The sequence below is a fragment of the Porites lutea genome, chromosome 6 (genome assembly GCF_958299795.1).
Source record: "Porites lutea chromosome 6, jaPorLute2.1, whole genome shotgun sequence".
NCBI lineage: Eukaryota > Metazoa > Cnidaria > Anthozoa > Scleractinia > Poritidae > Porites > Porites lutea.
In genome coordinates this window covers 10,601,503-10,620,441 of record NC_133206.1, presented here as the reverse complement: position 1 = coordinate 10,620,441, position 18,939 = coordinate 10,601,503, and the positions used below count along the sequence as shown (strand labels likewise).

Here is an 18,939-nt window from a genome sequence, read left to right as displayed (position 1 = left end):
CGCGCCAGTAATTATTATTCCTGCTCATAAGAGGGAAGCGATTTGTTTTAGAGAATATTAGAACAATATCAGTCATGTATCATTTTCTAACACTATGGTGATTCTTTGCAACACAGTCCCAATAAAAATATAAATTTTCCAGCAACGTGCATGGTCCTTTAATCCCACTGTTTACAAAGGTAGTTAATTTTGTTTTTCCTTCACTTCTTGCCGGCAGGTGTTTTGTCAAATGCGTTTTTCATGCCATTGTTTACATTGTAGGGGAGGGTAGAAATTGTAATGTTGCTTCCTCAAAATTAAAGGCAAAACTTAACTTTCTGTCCACAAATAATAAATTTCCGCCGCAAAATCTGTCATTTAAATGAAATTTACGTATTTTATTGGCTCTTTGTCTATTGATTTGCACAAAAATGTAATAACAAAATACTCCCCTCTCTCCCCTCTCTTCCCGGTGATCAGTGTCTGTGGCTGCTGTGCCATGTGGTCCGCGGAAAACTATTGGCGCGAGTCCGGGCAGTTTGAGTTGGATCTGAAAGTTGACAAGGAGGAAATCTCGATTTCTTTGTTGTCATTGTGGGTGGAATCCCTCAGATTACTCGATGGCACAACAAGGTACCAGTGCATTTTCAGCAGAGGATAGCTCGAGGACGAATGGAACTATGGAAAACGTGCCGAACTCTCAAGACACGGTAAGTCTTCGCGGTTCGACAGCATAGGTGTATTTTGACGTTTGTTAATTATTATCGCCGTCGATCAGTTCCACGAAAAACCATGATCCGCACAACCCTACAAAACTTAACAAACCTCGAATTGTTTAATTTTGTGTTAAGTTGCCGATCGTCATCTACCTCAAGCTCGATTTTCCCTGTGTGTGCTGGAAATACCTTGAAGGAGGTCTTCTAAATTTTGTCATGGAGACAGGATTGTCCTGGTCAGACGAGACTTGCGCTGTAAAATTACACTTTCAAATCCTTAAATGGTATGTTTTAAAAAGTCCAATGGCAAATTAAGCTTTGTAAACTGTCGTGAAAATTTCTTGCTTGCATTGTGACGCACTTGCATTTACGCGGAAATGTTTTAATCGCTTGCAAAATATGATATAAGCACAAACTACACTCCCGACAAGAAGTCTTTGTCTCGTAACTCTCGACTGATGTAACTATATGCTTTTCAGGTTTCTACCACTTAACGTTCATTAGTCTCAAAGAAATGCGGGAAATATTTCCCAGACTTGAACTGCGAAACAAAATGTGTTGCTCAAGTATTTCCGCTTTTCGCAATTCTTTGCATGTGTTTATTCAAATCCCCGATCCTTGAGCATTGTCGCGCGCTTTTTCTTTGTTATTAGCGATACCATGGAACTGTTACATTTGCATTTATCCATGAATTCGCTAGTTTAATTATCTGATTTTCCGATGGGAGCATAAAGATGGAAAATACAAATAGCTCATCTTGATCATCCTCTACACCCGGCTGATTTCAACGTTTGTTTTGTCTTTCAAACCCCTTGACATGCTGTTGCGATCACACTGGCCGGGAAATGTTATCATTCCTGTTTATCTTTATCTCCATATTACGAAAATAAAAAGCGTCTCTTCTCATGATTATAATTGAAGTAGCATGCGGAAAAACACAGTCTTTATCTATGTCATCCAAATTTACTAGACGGGTATCGAATGTCTAGTATGTGCAGCACAAATAATATTCATTACAATTCAGTATTCATTACCGAAAAGCTGTAGACGTCCGGTGGTATTGCAGAAGTAGTGGATGAGTACATATATAATTGTTTATATCTTTATCGCTCAAGTTGCCACTTAATTTGAATGGAACACGTTCCGGAATATATTTGCAAGCTGTGTGGAAGCTCATTTCCACCACAAGATGTATATCAGGTTTGAAATCACAAACATTCTTGTACATGTCAAAGCAATAAGCAGCTCGATTACGCAGTGCTTATAAAATTCGTTTAGATTTATTCGTAATAGAAATACAAGCAGAAAAATTTTACATACCTAATAAAGTGTAAGTTTCTGGAAGAGATTCTGCAACCATTGTTAAAATCCAGAACTGAAGCTTAAATGCCATGATTTGTTTATTATTATCCAGTATATTATCAGATGCCGTCTGGAAAATGATATTCAATTTAACGCCAAGTACTTCACTTAGTACTTGCCACACTGAATAGCTAGTCACATACTTCTTTACCAACCCCACGGCAATCATTTAAACAATATTTTCATAATCCGCTGAATTTTTGGATCAGAATCTACTTGATGTCCATTTTTAGGGAAGTGAATTGTATTATTCTGGAAGGGGCTCATCAGATTTAATGACATTGTATTTAAGGGGCTTGGGGGAGGGGGGGTGGGGGTGGTGAAAGAAGAATCTTCTTTTCAGGCCAGACTTTTCCATAATTTTAAAAACAACTATTTCCAGAAATTCTTGGGTGAAGGAAGTACACTATCAATCGTTTTGTGAAAGAAACTAAGAGTAAAGTTTGTGTCATTGTTCGGATTGTGAAATCTTGAGTGGATCTAACCAGATCCAGGCTAAACTGTTAATCTCTTAAACCTGCAGTTATGGCAAAAACTTAACTTAAATGACAAAATGGTCATAACTTTGCATTAAAGTACTTTGATTATGCAGAAAATTACATTCCCAAGAACTCAGTAAATTATTTTCAAACAATTGCGAGGGGAGCACGCCTTCAGACCCAACTTAGCATGACTGTGTATTAACCCTGAGTGATTGTTTTTGAGTCATTCTTGCCACCTGTAGTCAATCAGCTTTTATGATGTACTGTACTACTATTAAACCTTTTCCTGCAACCACAGTAGCTCTGACACATCGATGGTAAGAGCAGATGTAAATTATGTATGAAAGGATTAAATCTAAACTGAGTTGACTCAATAATGATAATGATGATGATGATGATAATGATGATGATGATGATGATGAAGATGATGATGATAATAATAATAATAATAATAATAATGGTAATAATAATAATAATAATAATAATAATAGCAGTAACTGGATCAGTTGGGTATGTTCTTTTTTGTACATTGCAGAATGGTTCCCTTATATATAGGGACTGCCCTATCGCATACACTGTATTTAGAGAAGGATCCTAAGAATCTGATGTTGTAGGATGTTACTTGGTTAGGGGATGATAAGAACAAATAGTTTGAGAAAATATTATAGCAATGACATCATACATGTAGGAATTTATAGTGCAAAGTGTTGAACACTTTTTGGTCAAAAATGGTGTATTTTCTGTTATCTGTAAGATTGTGAACAATAGCTATTATTGTATAGTATATATGAAGAAGATATGAACTGTGGGAATATATATGTAAATGAAGATATGATGTAGAACTTTGTAATTGCAATCTAAGCAGTACTGGTATTACAAATTGAGCCTGTGCAGCGATTAAACCCATGGCCTCTTCATTAGCCATGCAGTGCTCAACAAACTCATCAGCTTTTTTAAGAAAGGCTGTCAGAAAAAATGTGCACACAACAATCCCGAAAGGTAATATGGGATATTATCAATACACTGTTCCTGACACTGTACATGTAGCTGTCAAACCTGCTTTTGCTGCTTTCCTTTAGCACTCGCAAACATACGTCAATGGCCTCTTTTGCCATTACTTGAGTGAATGCAAAACCACTCATAATACCTTTCGGGATTGTCGCATGCACTTTTTCCAACAACTTTTCTCAAAATAGCTGTATATATGAAGACCTATGTACCGTAGTTATTCGAATAAGTGCCCAACCTCGAATTAGCGCCCACCTCAAATAAGCACCCATCCTAAAGGCAGAAAAAGTCAATAAGCGCCCAGCCTCGAATAAGCACCCACCCCCTTTCACCAACCCAACCCCACCCCCTTTCACCTCCCAGCCGAAAAAAATTGAATAGGTACTAATAAGAGACTTCCCCCAAGATGGAGGTTTCTGCAGCGTATTTTACAGAAACCTTACTTTGTTACATGTTCTTACTGCACTTTTTGAAATTGTGAAAATTTAATAAGCGCCCAGCCTCTAATAAGGGCCCATCTTGAATTAGCGCCCACTCTCAAGGTCCAAAAAATTTAATAAGCGCCCAGGGCGGGTAATCGAATAAATAGAGTATTAGGAGCAGACCAATATATTTGTGGAGATCATCTCAACTCAACTGTAAGGAATGAAGCTTAGAATGAAGATAATAATTATGAACTTATAGGAATATTATTGTGGTGCATTGACTTACATGTATCTATCCTTTATGATTTTACGTATGTTTTGGTAGAGTGCATTAGATCATATTTAAATGTTATTTTTGTGTTTTGCAAAATTTAATAATGAATTATTATTATTATTATTATTATTATTATTATTATTATAACATTCAATTTTTTGAATAACTATTTTCAGAAAGTTTCTTGGGGAATCATGCTTACATAGTAGAGAAAGAAAAAATGTTCCATCATCACATAATTTCATTGTTTATATTTTCACAGTGTCGATAGCTGGATGTCAACCAATAGGTGCACGAGAATTTCTTTAAATTTTGATGGTAATAATAACAGATTACGTGGTTCCAGAAGGTGGTTTTTTGTGTACAAATGTAAATTTAAATAAAACCTGGTACAGCAAGTAAAACAATGATATATTTAAACATAAAGTATTCTTCTAGCATGAAATAAAGAGAAATGATTCAGCTTGAGCTGCTGTGTTATTTAAAATAATGTGTACAGATGTATATTTAGCCAGTGGAGATTGTCTGAGATCTGTACCTTGATTAGTTGCTTGTACAAATGACATGTTTAGCAACATCATTTAATGATCAGAAATAATGAGTTTAAATGTTTTGAGAATGATTAATATTTAAAAACCATTAAGTGACCCAATGAGGCCATTTTTGCAATGTATTTGTAAAATAGAATTGAATAACTTTGTCTCCTTGGGTGTAAACAATCTATTGATGGAAGTGTTTTATATTAAATAGTGTGGAATGCATGTGGGAAATCAACTAAATTTGCTTTTATGATTTTATCTTTTATGTCCTTTGTAAGTTAAGCAAAACCACACTGAGTATAAACTAATCAGCTAATAAACATCTGCAAAAAGAAAGGAAAACTAGATTCAAACCATTGCAATCCATTTGCTGACGTTTTTTTGCTGTTTAGTGCAATATAATTTATTACCAGGTTAAAGTTTCACACTTCCTTGTTTGTCTTGTGTGCGCAGTGTAGGTATTTAATTTGGATAATCTGTTCATTTTGAGATTCATACCATGATATGATTGGCTAGGAGGTTAATTTCCATTGAGTTCAATAATCAGGTATAGAAACATAACTCTGTTTCATTTGTGTCGCAGTGATTAGAGCTACCGGTACTTTACCTCTTTGTATGCAACATTTGTGAACTGATTTTCTTGTTTAAGACCTTATGGACTTCTACAGCATTTATGTAAGTCTTTAAGCGAAGTACGCTATGAATATTTTGCATTACTTTTTGCATTGCACTGTGTTGAACATTTTCAGATAACCCTTAGCTTTACATTTTTAGCATGTTTCAATATGAATTTATTTTAATGATTGGTTTTGGTTGACCATGTTATATAAAATACGTGATTTTTTTGTTACCTTATTTCAAGTTTTCTGTGGAGGAAAGATTATCAAAGCAGTCATTTTATTGAGCTATTACATTGGTAAACTGTAAAATTTTTTCCTATCCCAACATTCATAAATTTTGTATTTGGATCACCCATTAATTTTTATAAAAACATCTTATGAATTAAACAAAAAGGAAGAAAAATGTAGTATATAACTATAGCTAAAAATACATGTTTTACTTCTTTTCATTTAATTTGTGGCGTTAATAAATAATATGGTGGTACTTTTGGTTGAGAATCTTTCTGCCAAAATAATTCAGTATGATTATTTTCAAAGCTATCTTTCGTTTTGTTTTACCGAAAAAGAAGATTGGTTATTTCTATATTTTCTAAACTTGTTATGTAATGTGTTATCACTCATTTTGAAAGAATTGTTTTGTAACAGGTATAATTCTCAAATTTATTTGAAAACGTGTCAATACAAAAGCTAGTCATTTTTTAAATGTATGATATATTTCATATAACTGTACTTTGATTTTGAGTGTTGTTTTCTATTTGGGTGCAGAGCAATGTTTTTTGAGGCAGCCCCTACAATCAAGGCTATTACTTCATGTAGCTGGGTTTTACCAAAGCATACAAATATAAATCTGGATATAAATCTGCTGGGCATATCAGAATATTTTCCTGAAGAATCAGCCAAGCCAGGTCTGCATAAAGGTTGTGGGTAAAATGCATTTCCAGGTTATACCTGTCCAGTATTCAACCAACAACTGGCGACAAAATTAGTTGAGACTATTTGCCCTGAAGTGCCCCTCTGAAGATTCGCAAGTTAAAAAAGGGAAATATAGCTTTCCTTCCCCCTCGATGCACTGTTGTGCTGCTGTTCAAGCTACCATTAAAAAAAACATTAAAGACTGCAACTTTGAATGGAGAGGAGGATTGTGGATTGTTTTGTTCTCCAAATTTACCTCAGTTGAGGACAATGTCTCAACAATTTTGTCGCCAATTGAAGGTTGATTCAGAAGCTCCTTTGTTTCTTTTTTTCTTATTTGTAGGGAGAAAGGAAATTCTGGTTCAATGTGAGGGCAGATTACCTTCAACATTAGATACACAATTCTCCAGTTGTTATTAAATCTAGTTCTTTTTCTGCACAAGGAAAAAAATCCTTTTTTCATAAAAATGTTCTATAAGATTTACAAGTAAAATAATTTTAGGTTTTTAGACTAAGCTTACTTTCAAGAGAACTTGAATGATTTGTTTTGTGTGGACACAGAGGGATATTTTAAATGCTGAAGCTAAGATTGGATAGATGAAAGCATTGTGTATTTATTCTTTATTTTTCCCAGTGCTGTGATACGTAAGGAAAGAAATGTGGAAAGGCAAAATAATTTTTTTTGTACTGTCTGAAGAGGTGTGAAAGCTTTTTTCCATTATTTTTCTCTCTGAGATAGTTTTCTTGAGATCTTATCTGACTTGCTTAAGACCTCATTAACATGAATCAGTGTTTAATTGATTGGTGATAATGTCTCCATCCCGATGATTGTAAAACCTTGAAGTTACGGATTCTAATTAGTGACTGACACTTGAAAATACAAAATATGTTGTTTAAATTCATTGTTGATAACAGTAAACTTTCCTTATGTCAGAACTGAGGGCATTTCATGTTAATAAAATATTGTGTGAATTCTCTCAACTTGTTCAGGATTATATTATTTGTTTTGGTATGAGAATTTGTATCTTGATCATATTTAATCCTTGTTTTTCTGTTCTGAAAGATACAGGTAGATTGGATTTTCTTTTAGCTACAGATACTGCGTAATTATTATTTTATATTTTAAGTCGATCCTTGTATTCTGATATTCTGTTTTCTGAATGATTCAAGAATGGAGTTTATGTGCAACAGGAAAATCGTAATGTTTTACCATGTTGTGTCTAAGATCCTGTGTTTTGTTAATGAACCATAAATCTTAAAGTGTTAGCAGCTGGTAGGGCACTAGTAGTAAATTATTAAGACATTGTGAGGGACTACATTACAGAGAGTTTGGCAGCTATCCTAACTACATTTACATGCAGGGCTCAGGACGAAAACTCAGGATTTATATCATGGAGGTATAGCTTTTTTATGTTAACCTCTGTTTGTAACCTTTTTCGACTTAATAATGTTGCTTTCAAAGGGATCTGGCTGCCATTGTAACTTTAATCTGTTGAAAGCCTTTGTTTGAGCCTGTCTGTATTCAAAAGACTTTATTTTGATTCCTTCAAATGGAATGTGACAGGTTAGAGTAGGCTAACTTTGTGTTTATGTTAAGCAGTAAGAATAACTGAGCCCTGGTTCAGCACCTTGTTTTTAGTCAAAATATGTGTAAGGTCGAGTCCAGACTTTCTCCTAGCAAAAGTATTTTTCTTGTTTGAGTACAATGTCCATTAAAAAATATTCAGGAGTTCTATATTATCTGGTTTGAGAAACTTTCATTACTGTAGGCAGAATTACTTTAATTCTTGAGGAAACTTTATGTGATTCATCGGTATGACTTAGCTATATCAAATGGGCTATAGGTTCATTGTATATGATTGTCTTTCAGTAGAATGAATATACACCTGTATTTCTTTATTATAAATGCAAGAGAACACTGCTATTATCATTGGTAAATGAGACCTCTGTGGTCACACAATGTAGTTATTTTTCACCACAGTAATTTTTAGATTTTAAATAGAAGTGTATATTTGTTTGGTTTTTTCCTTTTCACACCAAAATTTTTTAAGGAGTTTTTTCAGTAATTGGGTTAATGGTACCAATTACTGACCTAACAAGTGACACCTTGGGCAGGTTTTTCGTGAGTTTACTGGTGTTCTACCTGTTTAATTGTATTGACATGTGTAAGCTACAATTGTTTTTGGCACAAAAGGTTGAAAGCAGTTTATTAATTATGTATTAATTTGTGAGGTCTCATGGAAAGGTGTCTAACTTGCTTATTTTTGTTTCTTGTTTGGAATATTTGAATGTTTAGTCTTTGGTAAATTAAAAATATAATATTGTTACCACAAAATGATGTACAGTATACATGTATTTGTTGTCAACTTCTGTTTTGGATTTTTGGTTTCTAATAATTGCAGAAAAATAATCATTTATAGCTTTCATGAAGGTCGTAAAATTTTTAAGACAAAGTACATAAATTGAAATTTTTTTTTTGTGCTTGCCACTGTCTATATTAATTATAGTAACAAGGAAAATCACTTTGTTTATGAGTGTGGACAGAATTTTTCCCGGAGTTTACTGTTTAAAATGTGGTCTGTTCGTATTCCAAAATTTCAGACAGGTTCCAGATTGGTAAGTGTTAGTGTAACTGAAAGTATTCATTTTGTTTTTAATGCCAATCCTTATTTGCTATGGAACATGAGAAGTTACTCGTGAATGATAAAATCACAGCTTCATGTCAAACAAGTATGTCTCCCAAGCATCATAATTTATCAAACATTACAAGCAAAAAAAAAAAAACTTTGAAAAAAACTGTGAGGTTTATAAGTTTTCAAGAAACACAATATTATTGCAATCCGTTTCAGTCACAGCTTTGTCCATCCATGGCTCTTTTTGTGCTTGTTGCATTATTTATACCTTCTTTTCATGTTTGCAAGCTTACTTTTATGTCTCACCCAGTTTGATGGTGGTTTCCACTGTCTAAGTTTTGATAATTTTATGACACAGCTCCTGTAACATCTAATGGCCTGATGTCTGAAAATTTTCTCTTCATTGTGTCTTTGCACCCAGGTGTGAAAATAATATTATGTTGTTTCCTTTGACAAGAAAATTTGTTCCACTTTGTCTCTTTAAGCCCTGTAAGTAGAGATAGTCCGAGAAATACATGTAGTGTCTCCTTCTCTGAATTTATTTTTTCATCTCTGTTTGATTATCATGATTGTACTGTGCATTGTAACAGGTCAGCAATGGTGTTCAGTACACTCAGCCGCTCCCTGTTCAACCCTACACAGAGGTTACGTTACCACCGTCCATAGACACAACGCAACAGCTACAGTTACAGACTCATCAGCTTCAGCAGGCTGGAACTGACTTGCTTGTACAGAATGGCGACACCGGACCAAAAAGACTTCATGTCACTAACATCCCATTCCGATTCAGAGATCATGATCTTGTTCAAATGTTTGGGGTGAGTTTTGATGATGACGATGATGATGATGATGATTATAACAATTTTGATAATAATAATCGCTTTATTTATTGAAGCTTCCAGGCAGTAACATACCTGTGTACAGACCTTTCTGTGTTATTTGCAAAGTCTTTATAGTAAACTGAAATTGTACCTGATATGGGCTTCATATTTCTAGGGAACGTTATTGTTCTGTCCCCGCTTGTTCAAATGTTGGATAGCGTTATCCACCCTATAAATCACTATCCAGTGATATAGGTTAGATATACTTCAAATCAAAATATTTTTTTCAAACTCACTGTCGAAAAGTTTGTCAAATCTGAAAAACTATTGCAAATCCTAAGAAAATTAGTGGATCCACAAATAACTTTCTCAATAACCCGAAAATATTTTGCATGTCCTTAAAAATTATTTCAAGTCGCAATTTTTGCACAAATTATTATTGAAGAGTCTGGTAAATCTAAAAAAACAATGGAAATCCTAAGAGACTTATTGGATCCGCAAATGACTTTGTATAAAACTCTAAAATAGTTTACAGTCCAAGAATCGTCGTGAAATCCAAAGAATTATTTTGTAAATCGAGAAAAAAGTTTTGTTACGTGCTACTTGTGCCAGCAGCCAGCCAGCGTCATTCCGGCGTTTTCCCGCCATTTCTAGTATCCAAAATGGCGAAAGAAAGAGGTTAGAAACATCGAGTACGATGTTCTGTCATAAATGTGGAGGAGAATTTGGGAACAATGTAACATTCTGCCGTTGGTGTGGAACACTAAAAAGGCGTGAACAGGAAAGTGTGTTGTCCAGTACGAAAGGCGAGAGATTGGCTATAGAACATCACTTTAAAAGGGGATTTTGTTATGACACCATTGTTCACTTTCTGGCAGAATACCATGGGATTTCAATGAACGTGAGGACTTTGAAGAGAAGGCTACGCCATTATGGGTTACGAAGAAGAAACCACCTTCATTCAGAACACGCCGGCACTGTTCGGGAAATAATTAAACGAGAAATTGTGAGCCCTTCATCACTTCTTGGATATCGTGGAATGTGGAACAAGCTAAGAACAACCTACCATGTTACTGTTCCTCGAGACATGGTCATGAAAATTTTACGAGAGTTGGATCTAGATGCATCCGCCCTTCGAAGGGCTAGAAAGCTGCAACGTCGATCATACGTCTCACCAGGGCCAAACGCAACGTGGCATGTCGATGGCACGTGACAAAACTGTTTTTTCGATTTCCAAAATATTTTTTTGGATTTCATGACGATTCTTGGACTGTAAACTATTTTAGAGTTTTATAAAAATTTATTTGCGGATCCAATAAGTTTCTTAAGATTTGCAATGTTTTTTTAGATTTGCCAGACTCTTCAATAATGATTTGTATAAAAATAGCGATATGAAATAATTTTTATGGCCGGATTTGCAAAATATTTTCGGATTATTGAGAAAGTTATTTGTGGATCCGCTAATTTTCTTAGGATTTGCAATGGTTTTTTAGATTTGTAAAACTTTTCGACAGTAAGTTTGAAAAAAACATTTCGATTTGAAATATTTTTTGGGATTTGCAAAATATTTTTGGATTGTCCCTTTTCGGCTTCCGTAGCCGCTGGCCCCATGGACGTGCTGGAATTCAAGTGTTTTTGCAAGTCCTGTGGGGTTGCAGATGTTTTGATCTTCTTATGTCATAATACAAAAGATAGAGTAGACACTGGACAATACTCACCCCACAACTGCATAGTCAACCAACAATAGTTTCCCCAGCACCAAGAAGCACACCAAATTGTTGTTATTTGAATTTACTACTGGTACTGTACACGCTTAACAAAATATCTTCCAAGTGAAAAACTTTGTCAAAGCAGAGCATTACACGTACGTTGAGTGCAATCTGGTTCCAATTTGAAGGTGTCACGTTGCTATGTTTACTTCTTTTTCTTCCCAAATGTGTGGTCTACAGCCACTGTTCTACGTAGAGTTTATTCGAAAAAGCCGCCAGCCAACAAGGCTTTTAACGAAATGGTGATGGTGATGGTGATGGGTGCTTCATAAAAGGTAGAGTTACTGTAATATTACATGATGAAGTTGATTTGATCTTTTTTGACACTTTTTTATTTCAATTTCTATTACAGCAATTTGGAAGTTTAGCAGATTGTGAAATCATTTACAATGAACGAGGATCAAAGGTAAATTTTATTTTTCAAGGCTTGCCTTTCCTTCAAGTGGACATCCTGATGACAGACCTAGGTAATCTGATTATAGAGTTGTCCAAGAGTGATCTGATTATAGCGTCCAAATGGTCTGATGATAGAGATAGAGATAGAGTTGTTTTTGGAGGGAAAGAAAGATGGGAAAAGAGAAAGGGGAAGACCGAGAAGACAGTTGGAAATTAGGGACACACAGGATATTTTTGATGTGTTTGTAACAGAAGTTGGAAGATTGGCAATTATTGACAGAAACTGTTTACGTGGTGTGCCCAAGGATGCAACGTCCTATGGGAATAAGCAGTCAGCAGTCAAATAGAACTGTCTGACCTTAAAGAGAGGTTCAGTATTGTTGAGATTTAGAATCCCGTTTATGGCAAACTGCAAACGCCAGTTTGTACCACGTGACCAAGGTCTCCCTTTACTGGTCGTTTGCTGTGCATTATTTGTACCAAAAAACAAGAATTTTTTATGTGAGTTAAAGAGTAGCCTGTATACAGACGTTGTTTTATTTTTCTTTACGTTCTTTGTTCTTTTCGAAAACATTGGCGAGCACGCGAGCGAAGCGAACGCACGAAAAAGAAAAATAAAGAACGTCTATTTTCTTCTTCCCCCACCCCTACCTCCTTGCCATGGCGGTCAATAAATCCCCCGGGGTTTTTGTTTTTTATCACGCGCGCTCGACGGACTTTGAAGAGAAAATAGAGGGTCTGTGAAGAGGCTAGCTAAAGAGGACCATGAGATATACTCATACAGATGTAGCATTTTACACTAGTTACAAATTCAAATGTATTCATAATGTTGTTGTTGTCTTAGGGATTCGGCTTTGTTACGTTTGTGAGTTCTGCGGATGCAATGAAAGCAAGAGAAAAATTAAATGGAACTGTGGTTGATGGAAGAAAAATTGAGGTATTAGAACTATATCGGGCATTTGTTTTTCTTTGCAAGTTACTTTCTTTTCGGTGTTGTTTTCTCGTTTGTTAATAGAAACAACTGATGTGAGCCCGTGACAAAAGGGTGTATAACATGAGAAACTTTTGCCCTCAACCTCTCCTATTGATTTCTATGACAAGAAACCTACGGTTATATTTAAACTTGGTAGTCAATGTTTTGGACTTAGTGATACTCCACCTTCACAACCAATACACTTAAAATACTAATCCTATTCATCGGTGAAGATTTCAATTAAGGAAATTCGTGTATGTAAAAACTCCTCAAGTTACTTTCGCGTAGTTTCACGATTAGTCCATTTTACAGTTACAGGTGGAAACGAGGCTGGAGTGGACCTTTTTTTGATAGAACCCTTCCTGCTTTATTGTGTAAACCATGTCTTTCTTATGCTACAGTGTGTAACTAGTGTTTTTTTAGTCATGATTTCCATTACAAAAGGAAAGAGGTTTGTATCAAAACAAGGTCAACCTCAGCCTCTCGTTCACTCAAAGGCTACGTTACTAAGCCCACAACTTTAAAATGGCCTATTGTCGTTTATAGAATTGTGAAAATTATTTCCAAGCTTGAACAATTATGGTTAAGATCACATTTAGGTGGTAGCGAAAGTATCGAGCAAAGCTTTTGCCTTTTGCCTTGAATCAGGAACTGTTTGACGTCTTTCGCTTTCGTAAAATTTTCAGGGCAAGATTCGTTACACCCATTTTTCATTGAGCTCTATATTGTGCTTTGACTTAACGCTAAGCTGTTTGAACAAAGCACAATACACATTATAGGAAGATTTCGTACGACCCTGGAATGATAACGCTGGAACGCAGCCAAAACAACAATCTGAATGGTTTAGGCTAAACGCGTACGGTCTGAGATTGGCGTTTCGAACGGAGGCAAACGCTGAGGTGTTCCTTTTTCAGATTACCAACGGAAGCAAAGTGTGCACTACTTGTGATTGGCTTAGCAAACGGAAGCGAACACTTAACTGCTTGTGATTGGCTTAGCAAAAGGGAGCAAGCGCGCGCTGCTCTTCATTGGTTTAGCAAACCGAAGCAAAAACGTGCTGCTTGTGATTGGCTTAGCAAAAGAGAGCAAGCGCGCGTTGCTCTTCATTGGTTTACAGCAAACGGAAGCAAACACGTGCTACTTGTGATTGGCTTAGCGGCAAGAGAGAAAACCGTGTTGTTTGTGATTGGTTTAGTGTTATCATCCTTCTGAGGTGTTTTATTTTTCCGTGGACGAAATATTTTTAAGCCCAAAATGAGCGAAGTACCAATAAGTTAGACTGTTGTTCAGGCTCAAGCGAAACATAAGTCGCTCTCTTTCCGCATGTGTTGCATGATTTTCACATTGACACTGATAATTTCTCACTTAGGTTAACAATGCAACCCCTCGTCCGCACGCCAAAAAAAGTCCGGGCCAAAATCGAGGACCCTATACCAATGGTACAGCATGCTTTGTTCCTTCCCCTTGACATTTTGTTGATCTCTAGCGGCATGTACTGTGTGTAAGAGAATGCATGTGTCCGCCATTTATTATGACTGATCTTACAGATAAGTATTGTGTCCAGCTTGTAACTGAATTGTTTTTTAAGTGATTTTGTTTAATGTTTATAATTAGCATTGTTTTTTCCAGTGTTTGAATTAAAGGTTAGCTGTAGTGGCTCTGGAACAATAAAGTTAAACGTCATGTCTGCCTTAAAGCATAGCTCAAAATGTCCTCCAAACTTTCCTTAACTTCTAACTAAAAATATGAACTATCTCTTTGCTGATAAATGAATCTAAATTTAATTTATTTTGCATTTAATACACGCAGTTCTTACTATAATACACAATGGTCTCAAAATGTAGTTTACTTAACAGCAAAATAACATGCGTTTCTTTTTTCTCCTTTGGATGGAACTTTCTGAAATTTTTGCTAATAAGGTGCTCGGCTCTCGACTGACATAATATTGCATATAATTTTTGGGTGTTAAAAAATTATTGGTTATTTTTACGTTAAATTATTTAGCAAGCGAACCATTTTGAGCATTCATATAAAGAAGAAGAAAAAGTCAAAATCCCTAGCTTTATGGCATATTTCATTTTTCCATTTTTATTTCGTGACTCCCGTCGGTGCTGCCTGGTTTTCAATGACCGTTTATTGCATTTGTCATCGTCTGCAAACTTTTGATAGTAAGTCTCGATACTTTTTTTTTTTTTTTTAAGTGTTTTTTTATTTATTTTAACAAACAACAAATTAAATGCAAGTAAAAAGTGACAAAAGAAAGAAAAACTACAAAACAAAAACGAAACAAAACAAAACAACAAAAAAACAAAAACAAAAACAAAAAAACGCGAGAAAAAAAAAAACATCAATTGAGAGGAGAGCAACAGGCTAAAAGCAAATAGCAAAATTGATACATCTGGTCCTTTTTTCGTTTTTCTCTCCCTACTTTTTCGTTTCCTTTTTTTTTTTCTTGAGTAAAAGGGCACAGTCGAAACCAACAAAACCAAAAAAAAGATGTAGAGAAGATATTTATATTTAATTAGGTTTTAGAGACTCGATAAGTCTCGATAAGTCTCGATACTTGAAGCTAGTGTACATTTTCAAGTTCTCTCCAGTAAATAAGTACTGTTGAAATAAACTCTAGCGTAACATATATTCGTAAGGAATTAACAGTGATACTATAACTACTTTAAAATCGTGTTCATCTTTCAAGCTGTCGTTACGGTTAAATTTCCCAGATTAATTTAATTGAAATGCTTGACCGTTTATATTTCAGGCACCGCTTTTCGTGGAATGAGAGGAGTTCGAAGAGCTTCTCCTGTGAACAAGTTTAGTACACGGACAATTCAGCCGGCACAGGTGTCGGCGTATAATGGTGCTTACTCCGGGTAAGATAAGCGAGCTCTCCTTTACAGTTCTTGCCACTACGACTGATCCAACATGTTTGTCCAAGGGGCCAAGCCCAGGGCTGTCTCTAGTAGCTGGCTACTGGAGTAGAATCAGCTGGCTAGTCTAAGTTTGAAATTGAGCCAAATGAAACAAATATAGGAGGATTAGTGGGAGAAGTAACCAGCTTCTTTACCAAGTGTTGAGAGCCCGTCTGTCCACACTTGGTGCCCGCGTAGTAGGACCTGGATATCGGCCCTAAATGATGTTGTGTTTATCCTTGTGTACCTTATATGTAACCGAAGACGTATTTCCTACATTTCGCTCTGTTTCTTATTTTGAAACATGACTTTAGCAGGGAAGATTAAAGCTGTGATTACCCCAGAACTAAGAGAAAACCTGTGCACACAGGTACCCGGGGCCCACTTTAGTGCCCAAGTATACAAGGTTTCAGCCAGCACAGTACTGACGAACTCTGGCCACTGGATAGATCTCTATCCACTAGATAGCGCAATTGGTGTCCCTAATACTTATATGTTGGATGGTGATTTTTTTGTCCATTGATAGCGCTATTCAACGTTTGAACACTTTTTAAACCGTACAATAAACGCATAGTTTGTGCTTTAGCAAATGTAAAACTAGCTTGCGTTTATCTGCCTCCTCTCACAGGCTTATCTAAAACTGACTACGCCTCGTGTTTTGCACTTGATAAAACACTCCCGCTCATTCTTTTTAGCAATACGTAACACGTTGCTTACCTCCTTCAAAAAGTTAAGTTTTAGTACAATTCAACAAAAGCGCCTTTGGTTCGTGGTTGTCGTTGTTGTTGTTGTTGCAATTTTTGATAAAAGGACAAGATTTTGTTAACTTTAGATAGTGGAACGCAGTCGAGTGGTTCAGGAGTTCATGAGACACGAACTGTTAGATTTTGAACGGCTTAGTTCTATAGAAAGGATATAGTTATTTTGTGAAACTGCAGCAAAAACGTAGAAATTATTAATAGAGTGTTCACGTTTTAAATTTTTTGATTCAGTGTATGTTCTTTTTCTCAGCAGTTACGACGGATATGATCAGGTATGAGTGGCATTTCTCTTTTTGCGCAATTTATTTTTACTTCTTATTTTTTTTAATATGAGTCATTCTATCTCAATCTTCAGACCTGCTTGTAATAGAATCGCTATGTTCTACTTTTTGTTTTTCAGACATACGGTGCCAGGAGAATAGGAGGTTTCACGGGGTAAGGAAATGTGGTGTACCAGTATAATGTCATTTTTCCAGCGCGAACAATTAAAACCAATCAGATACTCCCGGAAAAAGGAGCTTTAAAATCAAATAAGGAGACCTCTCACCGGCTCAGAAGTGAAGAACTAAAGTAGGCCAATCCAGTTAGAAACACCAGTTTGCATTTGCTTTTTACCATCACAGCGGAGAGCTCAACACAAACTTGAAAAGCGCTAGATACCTCGTGGTTTTCTCTATGCTTGGATTGGTTTGCTAACTTGTGTATTAAATTATCTGTTTTCATCAACAGATACGAAACAGCAGCCTATGGAGGTGGATATGGCCCGGTAATGGCTTACTCTCTTGGATAATTTTTTGTGTTGCATCACTGCACCATGTCATTGGCTAAAAATCACGCAGGCTGTCTAGTAATCTTATTATGTTATTTGTGTTCGGGGATTCCAGTAATGGTTCCTGTTCTATCCACTTTCCCTGTACTGAATCTCATTGTTTCATTTTTTCACAGGCAAGCACATATGTTGCTCCTGCGCCAGCATACCGGCCAGCGGTTCCTCCACAGGCTCCTCCAACAGGTTACAGTACCGGATACAGATACGCGCCATATTAAATTACTTGCGGTTAATGGCACATACGTACACGTTGCACAATAACATCCAGGACAGAGACACTAGTAATCGAGGTTTAAAGTTCGCCGAATCCGTGAAAGCGAACCCTTGATTCGATCATTGTGAATATACGAATTATGTAAATAGTAGGTATTTGGCTGAATTTCTTTTAGGGAATTCGAGCGGAAAGTAGGAGTTGTAGAAAGTGAATAGAGATGATTCATCATCGCAGAAACCAGTAAGCTTGAGTCACGGTTGAGGCTCATTAAGGAAAGAGACAAAAAAAAAATTCTTTTAGACTCTTGAAATCAACCGTTATCTTTTTACTGAAGTACAAAGAATAAATAATTGAGTTGCAATTCACGTGTTCATTTTCTCGCTCAGGACGTTCCTTAAGTGAGCGTTACTACCTAAACAAGACGTTGTGGGAACGTATAATTGGGCATTGTTGTTCTAGGCGTATGTGATGTTTTCTACGTTTACTAGGGATGTGTGAGTAGTGCAGTAGCGTTGTACATTTCAGGGGTTGGTTAAGATACGTGAATTGGAAGGCGTGGAGTAGTTTGTTAATCAGTGAAACTGGTTTCTCTTAAAATTTGATATGAAGTAACAAAAAATACTGTTTATGGAAGGTAAAAGTGATTTTAAGTGTTACAGTGAGGTAGTTGTGGAAGCGCTAAAATGAACGTTCGTGAACTAGCCTGTTTAGACCTGTTTACAGCTACCCCTTCCTCTCAGAAAAAATCGAGGAGGCTCCCTCGCCTCTCTCCACGATTTTTTTAGAGAAGGGGGCGGCTTTAAAGAGGCGAGACAGTAACTTGAGGGAAAACTTTTGTTTTCTCACTAAATAACGTACGTAATTCGTTGGTGGTTTAGCGTTGTTGTAGGCCTTCTCAGTCATTCTTAGCGTAGGATAATTACCTGAGAAAACAGCCGACATTTTATAAGTGACCACCACTGGTTTTCCTGCGAAATGACGTCAGAGGAACGAGCGCAGAAATCTCCCAGTTCTCTGTGTAGTGACACGTCATCCGTATGAAACTTCTGCGTTCTTTTCGCTGGGAAACCAGTGGTGACATCGCGAAATGTCAGCTTTTTTTCAGGCTACATAAAGCAGAGACACTTGAAATGTGTATTTTTCTTTTATTTGGGAACCGCAAACTGAGCAAAAGCAAACTGACCTCAACTTGTTAAGTTTTATTTCATATCAACTGATCATGTGTAGTAGCTTAACCATTGACAAGATTGCTCGCGTGAATTCTTGAACATGTTTCTCTGTTTTTCTTTTTTGTTCTTTATCTAACCTGCGATAGCT

At 36.2% G+C, this 18,939-nt stretch overlaps 1 protein-coding gene across 4 annotated transcripts; it reads left to right on the top strand.

Moving 5' to 3' along the window:
• The first annotated feature begins 446 nt into the window (after positions 1 to 446).
• LOC140940332 (RNA binding protein fox-1 homolog 1-like) lies at positions 447 to 17,983 on the top strand. Of its 4 annotated transcripts, none has more exons than XM_073389272.1 (10): positions 447 to 689; positions 9,541 to 9,768; positions 11,893 to 11,946; positions 12,781 to 12,873; positions 14,279 to 14,348; positions 15,668 to 15,779; positions 16,833 to 16,851; positions 16,980 to 17,014; positions 17,309 to 17,345; positions 17,525 to 17,983. In XM_073389272.1, exons 1-10 carry the CDS (start codon positions 600 to 602, stop codon positions 17,624 to 17,626), a joined length of 840 nt encoding a protein of 279 aa, XP_073245373.1. In that variant the 5' UTR covers positions 447 to 599; the 3' UTR covers positions 17,627 to 17,983. The 4 variants fall into 4 exon arrangements, with proteins under 4 accessions (XP_073245373.1, XP_073245372.1, XP_073245374.1 ...); XM_073389271.1 differs by having other exon boundaries at positions 16,830 to 16,851; XM_073389273.1 differs by lacking the exon at positions 447 to 689 and adding an exon at positions 1,737 to 1,895 and having other exon boundaries at positions 16,830 to 16,851.
• Positions 17,984 to 18,939: the final 956 nt, after the last annotated feature.